Source organism: Lynx canadensis, chromosome A1 (assembly GCF_007474595.2).
Source record: "Lynx canadensis isolate LIC74 chromosome A1, mLynCan4.pri.v2, whole genome shotgun sequence".
In the NCBI taxonomy this organism is placed as follows: domain Eukaryota; kingdom Metazoa; phylum Chordata; class Mammalia; order Carnivora; family Felidae; genus Lynx; species Lynx canadensis.
In genome coordinates, this window is record NC_044303.2 from 209,888,322 (window position 1) to 209,901,454 (window position 13,133).

At 36.5% G+C, this 13,133-nt stretch overlaps 1 protein-coding gene across 2 annotated transcripts in view; it reads right to left on the bottom strand.

The window, feature by feature from the left end:
* Positions 1 to 13,133, bottom strand: part of WDR70 (WD repeat domain 70) — a 295,765-nt gene that overhangs the window by 235,406 nt on the left and 47,226 nt on the right. For both annotated transcript variants that reach the window (XM_030331030.1, XM_030331039.1), the window contains 2 exons: positions 4,456 to 4,515; positions 164 to 297 (listed from right to left, as the gene is read on the bottom strand). In XM_030331030.1, the coding sequence (XP_030186890.1) occupies positions 164 to 297; positions 4,456 to 4,515 (194 nt within the window). The remainder of the gene's footprint in view (positions 1 to 163; positions 298 to 4,455; positions 4,516 to 13,133) is intronic.

The window sequence follows — 13,133 nt, forward strand, 5'->3', positions numbered from 1 at the left end:
ATGGTTTAATGAAACTAAAGGAGAGAAACTTAAGGTACATTTTTCTTTCATTTGAATAATGAAGGTAAATACAGTCATATAAACAGTGTATTTTCCTACAAAGCATTATAGATGGAATTACTCTGTCTGCAAATATGAAGGCATTAAGTTGTGCAATACATACCATTCACAGGGCTGAAGGGATCGAAATGCCTTAAAAGAGGCATCCATTCCAGCAAAATCCCAAAACTTAACATCATAGTCGTATCCTCCAGTCACCAAACGGGCACCTGAGGGATCCAGACCCAAAGCAGAAACCTGTAAAAAATAATAATAATAATTAACTGGAGAAAAGCTACTTATATTCTATAATAACCTGCATTTCCTTTCTCTAACCTTACCTCTTATAGGTGTTGGAAGTACAGACCACAAGCTGTTGTTACTTCTAAAAAGTGGAACTGGATAGCATCTTCTATATTATTTGACTTTGTTACTATTATGAATATTATTTCTTTTGAAATAATATTTTAACTTAATGTAATTGCCAGCTTTGTCCCAATTTATCTACCAAACCCCATAAATAATTCAGCTTTTTTAATAAAAAAGATTTTAAGGAAACCTTTTGAAATATTTTAACTACCACTAACTAAATACCACATGAATCTAAAATTACCAAAATGAGAAAATGCCAATGGGAATGTTAAGAAATCTATTTAATCAAGTAGGACAAAGTAGAAATTATTTTCTTCTGTATATGGCTAACTGACTCAATATGATCACCTTAAACAATTATTTTTAAAGCTGAATTTATAAGTGACTAACTACATTACAATAGCACTTTTACATTGGTTCCAAAAGATAACTGCCTTCCCCATGAACTTTCGTAGGTCCAATGCACATGTGAGTGTCCAACTGGTAACCTACTATTCTTAAGAAGGAAGTCCCTGAATCTACTTCCCTCTCAGAAGGAAAAAAAAAAAATGCATTAGAAATAATTAATGTGTAAAACAAAACAAAAAACAGAACAAAAGAATTAATATGTGGAATGAAAACAACAAAAAAAGAAATAATGTGATTACTGTATATATGAGAGAGTAAAAGGATCAAAGTTTCATATAAAGGAAGCAACTATAAATCAGTTCTCCTAGTACCCTTGGAATGTTATTAAATGTAATAGAATTACTACAATTAAAACCAGATAGTTACAAAATAATTTATACTCACTTCAATCACCACCTATAAACACTGATTTCAGAAGATAAGGGAATTATACATGAACATAATTAATAAATTATACGTTTAAATTAGATACGTACCACTTTAAATGTGTCAAAGAAAGCATACAAATGAGAACTAAGTCATTTTTTATGTCTGAACAATTATGTATCTTAAAACCTACAACAACAAAAACCAAAAATAAACAGTAGCTTTCGAAGTCTAAGAAGTGACTCCTGCTACTACCAACCACAAACTTACTTGCCCCCATGCCCATTCTCTTTCCACCCTCCTATTACAATTAAAAGGGTGCCTTCTTCCTGATACGACTGACCACACCAGTGTTCATCCCATTACAGTACAATTCGAAACTGCAAATTCATTTGTGGCTTGTCTCTTCCCTGCCTGTCCTCCCCGCAAGGGTGGAAGCTCCTCCTCCTTGCTGCAATCGTCAGTGTGGAGCAGCAGGGGCAAAGGCCTGCAGTCAGGGTGGGAGAACTAATGACTGGCTGAATGGCTGCAGGCATCCTTGGTTGAGTCCTCCTGGGGACGCGGAAAGGCCTGTGGGGAGCCAGCAGCCTCCACATTCCAGGGAGTTGTTTGGAGTTCAGTGCAAGCTGGGAAGAATGTGCTCAAAAGGAAACCTGGAAAGCAGCAGCTCTTCCCCTAAAAAGTGTTCTTTGCCCTGGCTGTGAATCCTTTCATTAAGAAAGAGAAATTAAGGGGCGCCTGGGTGGCGCAGTCGGTTAAGCGTCCGACTTCAGCCAGGTCACGATCTCGCGGTCCGGGAGTTCGAGCCCCGCGTCGGGCTCTGGGCTGATGGCTCAGAGCCTGGAGCCTGTTTCCGATTCTGTGTCTCCCTCTCTCTCTGCCCCTCCCCCGTTCATGCTCTGTCTCTCTCTGTCCCAAAAATAAATAAACGTTGAAAAAAAAATTTTTTTTAAATAAAAAAAAATTAAAAAAAAAGAAAGAGAAATTAACAGTATGTCACTATATTAATGAAAGGAGAGGTAGATGTTGACTCATGACTTTGACCCAAATTACATACGGCCTTTAACAAAGTTGGAACTGGATTTCTGGGGTTTAAAGGAACACAGCTAAGAAATGATTTGGAATATCTGGTAGGAAACAAAGGAAACCATCTCTAGGTCCTGTTAAGGAATGGAAAGGTGGGTATATTGGTGGGAGACACTAGAAACGTAAAGTACAGGAAACAAAGACTGGCCTAATGTAGAGAACTGGTAAGGCTCAGAAGTAAATATACGGGATTCCTTTTAGTATCCTCTATTCTTCTGTGAATGTGTAAATATTTTACAATAACTAGCTGAAAAAACCAACCAGGCAAAAGAGTCACCTTGTTGATCTCTGACATATATAAGATGAAATAAATGCAGGGCAAAGGCAGGACTGCAAAAAGATCAGGTACCCTAACAGTACAATTAGAAGCTCTGACTTTTAATGTGTAAAACAAGTTGGCAGTATATTTCTAATGCTATTTCTTTTTTCAAAGATAAAATTCTACTAAAAAATATAAATATTTAACTAAAACATGCGTGAAACCCATGAACTCATTCAGTAAAAAATCTCTCAAGTGACAGGGAAGCTTCTGTTTAAGTACTAATAGTCTGTAATTCCTTTCCTAATTTGCTTAAAAACATGAAAACTAGTAAAATTCCATCATAATTTCATAATAAAAATACCAAAAGTCTGATTTCATATAAAGTAGATATAATATCACAAATTAGATGGAAATGGTTTCTTAAAGCAGCAGTTCTCAGAAACTTTGGTTTTAAGACACTTTACACTATTTAAATCTTTTGAGGACCCCAAAAAGCATTTGTTTATGTGAGTTATGTGTTTCAATATTTACCACAGTAAAAATTTTAACTAAGACATTTAAAAGTACTTATTGTTCATTTCATTTAAAATAACAATAGGGGTTGGGGCGCCTGGGTGGCTCGGTCAGTTAAGCTTCCGACTTCGGCTCAGGTCATGATCTCACGGTCCATGAGTTCGAGCCCTGTGTCGGGCTCTGTGTTGACAGCTCAGAGCCTGGAGCCTGTTTCAGATCTTTGTCTCCCTCTCTCTTTCTGCCCCTCCCCTGTTCATGCTCTGCCTCTCTCTGTCTCAAAAATAAATAAACGTTAAAAAATAAAAATAAATAAAAAATTAAAGGTAAGCCTTTAAAAAAAATAAAAATAAAATAACAATAGGGGCGCCTGGATGGCTCAGTCAGATGAGCATCAGACTTTGGACTTCGGCTCAGGTCATGATCTCACAGCTCTCGTGGGTTCAAGCCCCATTGTCAGGCTTTGCACTGACTGCACAGAGCCTGCTTCGGATTCTCTGTCTCCCTCTCTCTCTGCCCCTGCCCTGCTTGTGTTCTGTCTCTCAAAAATAAATAAACATTAAAAAAAATTTTAATAAATAAAATAATGATAAACCCACTATACCGTAACAAATATTTTTATGAAAATAGTATTTTCAAAGGCAAAACATTTGGCAAGAAGAATGTCACTGTTTTAATATCTTTATTAGTTCCATCATTTGTGTAATTTCTGGGTCTATAACTACCGATCCATGTTTTCCTCATTATGGGATGTATTTTCCTACTTTCTAGGTGTTAGACACCTAGAAAAAGGCAGTTTCATTGAAAAGAAAAAGCAAGATGATCTTATTCTTTCATTTGTAATATGTTTCATTCATTCTACTACCACTTTTTAATGGTTTTACAATAAAATGAGTCCATCTTATGACTCAAAATTTTATATTATTAAACCTTTAAGTAACATAAATATAACAATACAAAAATAGAAATCTGTAATTCTAAGTAATATAACCTTACAACAATACAGTAACTATTTTATGTTCATTTCTTATCTCAATGTACATCTAAAAAACAAACTCAGGCCTTTTACTGATACAGAAATAAAGCTAAGAGTAATGAGAAATTTTCCCACACCATAAAAAGGAAAACTGTATTTTAGTTTCATTTCTTTTTTTCACTTGTAATGCTCCTATATCAAAGCAAAAGGTTTTAAAGCCAACAATAACAATGACAATAATAAGTGTTCCTATTTTAAATGAAACACAATGGTTATTTTGATTGAATAGAAATGTAATCTTTCTTTTTCTTTAATGTCTATAGCTGTTGTGTTATCAGTTGATTGTATAATTAGCCTTCATACAAATGTATCATCGGTTCACTTTAACATGAGAGCCTTGTTACTGAAAGGAAAGAATCAAATTTTTCAAACTTACTGTTTTAGTGCCATGCTTTAGAGTTATTTCATGTGAGTCAGGAATCTTTTGGACAGGATTCTGAAAAAAGAAAATTCCATGACATCAATGAGTAACCAATGTATTTAGGGTGTGGGGGGGAACTACATACTACATCTACAGGAGACACAATTTTTAAAAATAGCATCGCTAGCTTTTTAACACAAAGTTTTAAAAAAAAAACAGGAAATGAAAATTGTGAAGATAGCTTATTTCTGCATTTCTAGATAAATTACAATTGTTGAGCTGATAATAAATTTATATTAAATCTCAAAAAAGATAAACCCAAGAAACTTTTTAGGTTGTATGAAACCATAAGGTCCTCTCAGCATTCAAATATTTGAAGTCCTCTCTTCACTGAAAATTAGGCATAATTTAAAGTGCTTATGTACTTAATTTAAAATAGGCAACAGGGGCGCCTGGGTGGCTCAGTTGGTTGGGCATCCGACTTCGGCTCAGGTCATGATCTCACAGCTAATGAGTTCGAGTCCTGCGTCGGGCTCTGTGCTGACAGCTTGGAACCTGGAGCCTGCTTCAGATTCTGTGTCTCCCTCTCTCTCTCTGCCCCTCCCCCACTTGTGCTCTCTGTCTCTCAAAAATAAATAAATGTATAAAAAAAATGTTTTAATAGGCAACAAAATCTGCACAGGGTGGATATATACCTTTCAACCCTTAAAAGTTTATAAAACTAAAACCTCCCGTTCAAAAATGACACAAATAAGGAACTGAGTCATTTACTGACTCAGTTAAATAAATAAGCATTTATTTAAAGTGAGATTATACCAGATGGGTAGCATTAGACATAACCTCTACCATTCTCCCTCCCAAGAAGCATATGGTCTGGGGAAGGGGAGGTGGCCAATCAGTCTAATTCAATATAAGAAATGCTATGGTAGACAGGGGGTACGGGCAGGATAACTAAGGAAGAGAGAAGATGGATGCATAAATCAGACATAAGGGGGTCACAGTGATAATCTGAGCAAGAAGTTTCATTGTTTAGTCAAGTTTCCATTATCCAAGAGGAGGGCAATCATACTCAAATTTTAGGGCCATTCCAAATTCATGTTACGATCATCTTGCAATCTACTTAACTAAATATGTGCAGTCTAACAGACTTTGGTCCCTGTCTCCCCTCATTCTTTAGCATCCTTGATGAATCAATCAATTGCAAGTTCTATTTCATCATAAACTTTTCTCCTGCTATGGCTCTTTCTCCTCAGCACATAAACAATTAAAGTACTTCCCATATTACACACACACACACACACACACACACACACACACAGCAATTTCCCCCACATTTACTGCTGTATCATTATCTTTTTCTTTGCAATTAAGCTTCTTTATATGACAGTTTTCACTCAAATGTCTCTACTTCCTCTCTTCCTTCTACCTCTATCACTCAGGCACGTGTTCTTTTATTCCTAATGCCTAGCACAGTTCTTGGCACTTAAGAGACTATCTGTAAATATATCATGAATAAACAAACACGTCACTATAAATGCCCCTGGACACTTTTCAGAACTTAACCTGCATAACTGACCTTTCAACAACATAACTACTTAACTATTTCTTCCATCTTGAAATTGTTCTCTCCTGGGAGGAAGCAGCCTAGACAAGAAGCCAGAAAAGCTAAGGTTTTTATTTATATGTTTATATAAGGTCTAACATTTTTTAACATTATATTTTATTTTTAAATAAGCTATACATCTAACATGGGTCTTGAACTCATAATCCCAAGACCAAGAGTTGCATGCTCTACTGACTGAGCAAGCCAGGTGGCCCAAGAAAAGCTGGGCTTTTTAATCTAGCCCTGCCACTCCTTAACCTTGTCATAACTCCAGGATAGTTATGACTCTATTTCCTCATTTGTGAACTGAGGATAACAGCACTTGCCCTTTAGGTTACTGGTAAGTGGTTTAAGCCTTATAATGCAGTGTTGAGCACAAAGTACGTACTCAATAAATGACAGCCACTGTTTATCCTTAGACTTACCTCCTACCTCTCTGGTCATATCAACTTAATCTATTTCCAGGTTTCTCTTTCTCCTTACCAGGCTAATTCCTACTCATCCTTTAAGACTCAATTCAGATGTGACGTGCTACTGGAAGCATTTCTCAACAGTTCAAACTCTGGGTTAAATGGCCCTTCTAATGCACTCTCGTGTCTCAGATAAGGAGACGACCTCTCCCTATCTCTATCGCAGAATTTATCAAAATCCGTTATAATTTTTTTTTAACTTTTTCTTTTAAGTAGGCTCCACGCCCAACATGGGGCTTGAACTCATGACCTTGGGATCAAAAGTTGGATGCTCTACCAACTGATCCAGTTGGTAGCCACCCCCAAAATCCACTGCAATTTTTTACCTGTTTCCATCCACCCACTCCCTAACCAAATTGCAAAATGGACACTTCTCAAAGATTGTGTATATCTATTATCATCTCTGGATCCCCAAACCACAAAACAGATGGTGGATGGCAGACACACACAAAGTGTCTGGAATTAATTAATAGCCTAATATCTACAGATCACACTAGATTGTAATTTTTACTTTACCTTTAAACATTGATGTTTGTGTCCATAAAGAAGAGCAGATGCTATCCACCAGATCAGCCAGGTAAGCGACAGTCAGGGATAACTGAGGTTTTCAAAAAGTAAAAACTGAGGTGCCAGGATGGCTCAGTCAGTTAAGCATCTGACTCTCGGTTCTGGCTCAAGTCATGATCTCACAGTTCATGAGTTTGCGTCCCACACTGGGCTCTGCACTAACAGCACAGAACCTAGTTGAGATTCTCTCTCTCCCCTCTCTCTCTGCCCCCTCCCCAATTCTCTCTCTCTCTCTCTCTCTCAAAATAAATAAACTTAAAAACAAAAAACCGTTCACAACCAAATGATTATATCCCAGACTAAAAAACAGATGTAAAGCTACAAGTTTAGGGGTGCCTGGCTGGCTCAGTGGGTAGAACATGCGACCCTTGATCTCCGGGTCACGAATTCCAGTGGGGAATGTACAGTGTTGGGTGTAGAGATTACTTAAAAAAAATTTTTTTTAATAAAGTTGCAGGTATAGAGAAATAAAGGCAATTTTGTTTTAGACTGCCTGCATCTGAGAGACTACTATAATCTATTACCACCACAGTGCATTTAAGAAGGAGATTAGGAAACCACAGGCACTGAACAAGAACCCTAACCTCACAGTAAGTGCTGGAGAGTTTACAGTTTATTTCAAGACAAGATGTTACGGTATGCTTTACTATGCTTTGGAAAGTGCTGCACATACCTTGATTTCAGAGATACCAATATTCCAACACAAATTCCAAAATAATTTGAAAGTCAAACAAATGAATTCTGGACTACCCCTATATTGAATTGTAAGCCACTGCTCCCTTTGCAGTTGACAATATTTGTAAGCAATAAAAACTCATGTATAAGTACTAAGTAAGTACTCTTGCAGAAAACAGGAGAATAGTTCAAATGTTTCCCTTCAAGAAGAATCTATTATAGTCAGTGTCTCATTTCATAACTAATTACTTTTTCATCACTCAGGAAACAGAAACACTGTCACCAAAAAGAGGGATGAAAATTATTTCACTAAATTCAATGCACAATATGCCTATATATAGACAATTTCTGACATGTCAAGTAAAAACTTACAAGAAGACAGAACAATTTAATATTTACATCAGCAGTGAATTAAATGTTTAAATAAATGTTGTTTACATTTAAAATCAAAGTTTTACTGGAAATCATGTAGGGCATAACTCATAAAAGGCTCATATAACTGGCACAACTAAATCATCTAAAATAGTAGCAATCCATCTTTTAGTAGCATATCACTTGATGGTGACTGTTCTTTTTCCAAAACTTCTACTAATGGCTTTTTGAAATATGGCTTAGTGTGAAATTTGCTCTAACAGTAAAATATTTTCATGATTTTCATGCCAGGGCACACCATAAGCTACGAGACTTCAATGAAGTCATTTATAATAAGAATTCATAACAAGAGCTAGTCTTAATGGAAGAGGGGAAAAGATACCAGCTTTTGTTTTGGTTTAGTTTTAAATGCCAACCAAAGGATTATTTCCCAGGCTCTTTAGTTTGCCCTCAATAACAACGATAGCAAATATATCTGGAATAACATGAGCAATTCCATCTGACACACATCCTTAAAGTGTTTTCAAAAGACTTGCAAAACAAAAATAACCTTTCCAGGGTAAAGATGTCATAAGTTTAAGAAGTTGTATATGTATGGTACTATAAGCCATAATCAAAAGTCTACCCAGTAATAACGATCTGCCACAAAGTGGCTATGAATTATGGGGAGAAACTGGGGAGTGCTAACCAGGAAATTGAAAAGGAGTGCTAAGTTCTCCCAGAAAGTATTTTGTAAATAGTTGCCAGTGTGGTATCACAGAAAACCAAAATTAGAGTCTATTCTAATATAACTCTGGAGATCCAATAGAGTGACTTAACAATAGCTACTCATCATCACACATTCACTCAACAAACATTTATTGAGTAGTTAATTACATACCATATACCATGGACTACAGTTAAAGATTTAAAAATAACAATAATAACAATAACAAAGACTCAGCTCACAAGGGCTGTCAATCCAATAAAGCAAAACTAACTGACAGGTAAACAAATGGGAAACACTACAATGTTTCAGATGCTATGACAGAACACACAGGCTTCAGTGCTCAATTCCACTCTGCCTGGGAAATAAGAGGATGATTAGAAAAGACTTTATAGAAGAGATGCTTGAGATGCCTTTGGAAAAATAAATAGAGGTTCCTCAGGTGAATGTGGAGGGCATCTAGAAGAGCATAACAAATCCTGACAGTTACTGAACTGCAAATAATTTTGCCTGGACAGAGTTTACATTGCTGGGCAGGAAAGGAGGGAAGGCTGTGTGTGTTGTGTGTATATACAATTTTTGTGTGCAAATTTTTTTTTTCTTACCCAGAGAGTTAGAAGCCAGATTGTATACAATGCCAACAATCTGAAATTTAAGCTCTGAGCCTTGTAATTTGATAAGATTTGAGTTTTCAAAAAATCACCATGTTATTCTGTTCTGTTCATCAAAAGAATCAAGGGGCACCTGGATGGCTCAGTCAGTTGAGTGCCCAACTCTCGATTTCAGGTTGTGATCTCATGGTTCATGAGATCGAGCCCTACATCAGGCTCTACACTGGCAGTGCAGGGCCTGCTTGGGATTCTCTCTCCCCCTCTCTCTCTTTCTCTGCCCCTCCTCCACTCACATGAGCTCTCTCTCTCAAAATAAATAAATAAACATTAAAAAAATTTTTTTTTAAAGACCGAGTCAACACAGTGAAAAGGCAACCACTAGAATGGGAGAAGATGTCTGCAAATCATCTATAAGGGGTTAACATCCAAAAAAACGAAACTCCTACAATTCAACAACAAAAAAACAAACAACTCAATTCAAAAATTGGCACAGGGCCTAAATAGATATTCCTCCAAAGAAGAAATACAGATGACCAACAAGTACATGAAAAGATACTTTACTAATCATGAGAGAAATGAGAATCAAAACCACACTGAAATACCAGTAACAGGATGGGTATTATTTTAAAAATAAGTAAATAAGAAATGTTGACAAGGCTGTACAAAAAAATGGAACCTTTCTGCATCGCTGAACAGAAATGGTATATCTTCTATGGAAAACAGTATGGTAGTTCCTCAAAAAATTTAAGATAGAATTACCTTATGATTCAGCAATTCCCCTTTAAGTATATACACAAAAGAACTGAAAGCAGGGTCTCCAAAGATGTTCACAGCAGCATTGTTCACAACAGTCAAAAGACAGGAACAACCCAAGTGTCCACTGATAGATGAATGAATGAACAAAATGTGGTATCTACATACAATGGAATATTATTCTTTAAAAAAGGAAGGAAATTCTGACACACACTACAACATGGATGAACTTGGAGGAAATAATGCTGAGTGAAATAAGCCATAAAAAGAAAAATATTGCATGATTTCACTTATATGAGGTATCTAGAGCAGTCAAATTCATAGAAAGTAACATAGTGGTTACCAGAATTGGGAGAAAGGGGAAAATGGGGAATTATTGTTTAATGGGTATAGTTTCTGCTTTGCAAGATGAAAAAGTTCTAGAGACTGAGTATACAACAATGTAACACTACTGAACTGAAAATTTTTAAATGGTTAATACTGGGAGCACCTGGGTGGCTCAGTTGGTTGCACATCCAACTCTTGATTTCGGCTCAGGTCATGGTCTCATGGTTTGTGAGTTGAGGCCCCATGTTGGGCTCTGCGCTGACAGCACGGAGCCTGCTTGGGATTCTCTGCTCCCTCTCTCTCTGCCCTTGCCCCACTTGCATTCTCCCTCTCTCTCTCAAAAATAAATAAAAAGGGGCGCCTGGGTGGCGCAGTCGGTTAAGCGTCCGACTTCAGCCAGGTCACGATCTCGCGGTCCGGGAGTTCGAGCCCCGCGTCGGGCTCTGGGCTGATGGCTCAGAGCCTGGAGCTTGTTTCCGATTCTGTGTCTCCCTCTCTCTCTGCCCCTCCCCTGTTCATGCTCTGTCTCTCTCTGTCCCAAAAATAAATAAACGTTGAAAAAAAAAATTTTTTTTTTTAATAAATAAATAAATAAATAAATAAGCATTTTTTAAAGATTTAAAAAAATGAAATGGCTAAGATTGGGAGATGGGTAAGGGGAATGGATGAAATAGGTGATGGGGATTAAAGAGTACGTTTATTATGGTGAGCATTGAGTAATGTATAGAATTGTTGAGCCACTATATTGTACACCTGAAACTAATAAAAATATTGTAAGTTAACTATACTGAAATTAAAATTTTAAATTTTAAATTTTAAATTTTTTAGGGACACCTGGGTGGTTTCATCATTTATGATCTTCAGCTCAGGTCATGATCTCATGGTTCATGAGTTCGAACCCCACATCGGGCTCTGTGCTGACAGCTCAGAGACTGCAGCCTGTTTAAGATTCTGTGTCTCCCTCTCTCTGCCCCTCTCCCACTTGCACTGTCTCTCTCTCTCTCTCTCTCTCTCAAAAATAAACATTAAAAAAATATTTTAAATAAATGACTAAAAATAAAAATGGTTGAGATTGTATATTTTGTTATATGTATTTTCCCAAAACTAAAAAAAAAATTGTTCATAGATATAACCCCCATAAGCAAACAAAAAGATTAAACGATGCATAATATTAAGCTTGAATACTTCTTAGTGTTCTAATAAACATTAGGTAAGCTTCAAAATAAATAATTTATCAAATGTTTAAAATCTTCCTCTAAAAATGTAAAGTTATATGTCTAAAATATTGCAGGAAGGAAAGACAATTTCCTATCGAATTCTCACAGCTGGTTCCAATCCTTCAATGAGTAGTGTTCCCAAACCACCTCTAAATTACCCTCAAACAGTTTATGCCTTATTGCAAGCTGCAACTTTGAAGAACATTTCCAAGAAACACGACTTAAAAGTACATTGTTAAATAACTTTTTATACCTATGTGAGGGCTGAGAAACTCAAAAAGGATAGGTCATTTTTTTTTAAGATTTATTTATTTTTGAGAGAAAGCACAAACAAACAGGAAGGGGCAGAGAGAGCAAGGACAGAGGATCCAGAGAAGGCTCTGCACAGACAGCAGTGACCCTGACGCGGGGCTCAAACTCACAAACCATGAGATCATGACCTAAGCTGATGTCTGATGTTCAACTGACTGAGCCACCCAGGTGCCCCAAACAAAGAATAGGTCATTCTTATATTTTATCAGAAATTATATTATTTTTTAAAACTCCATGACATTCTCAACAAACACAAAGATGACAATTTTATATGTTTATCATACAACAATGGCAGGTAATAAGCCAAAAAGATTTATCCCAGAAGACACATTTATTTTCAAAAGCTACCATGAACATATGCCTTATCATTCCCTGACAGCCTAAAATTTTATGAGTATTTCCACACTTACTCTTATTGTTATTTCTGAAGACTTGAATCTAGACAGGACTCTGCACCTAACTCTACTTGTAATCCTCACTAAGCCACTCAATTGTATAGAAATTTAGCTTTTCCACTTATAAAAGTGATAGAGTCAGACTAGGTAATTCATATCATTCTATAATGACATGGTTTACCTTAAACTATTCACATCTTAAATTATGAACACTCCCCTATGTCACTGAAAAGTGCTTCCCTGACTTCTAGCTTCTTCACTTCTCTCCACTTGCTCACTACACCATGGAATTACTCTTCCTAGGATGTTTTTCATGGAAAAACAATAGCTCTCCATTGGCGTTAGTAGTAATCAATAACTTTTCACATCATTCACACATTTTTGTTTTAGAAATTTTCTGCAAAGCATAAAAGACTCTTAAAAACTGAGAACAAACTGAGGGTTGATGGGGGGTGGGAGGGAGGGGAGGGTGGGTGATGGGTATTGAGGAGGGCACCTTTTGGGATGAGCACTGGATGTTGTATGGAAACCAATTTGACAATAAACTTCATATATTGAAAAAAAAAAAGAAATTTTCTGCAACATTTGACTAAACTCTTGATCCAAGTTAAGTTTTAAAAAAAAATTAATGTTCTTAACAAGTTTCTGGTCAAAGGATACAGACTTTCAGTTATGAGTAAGTTCT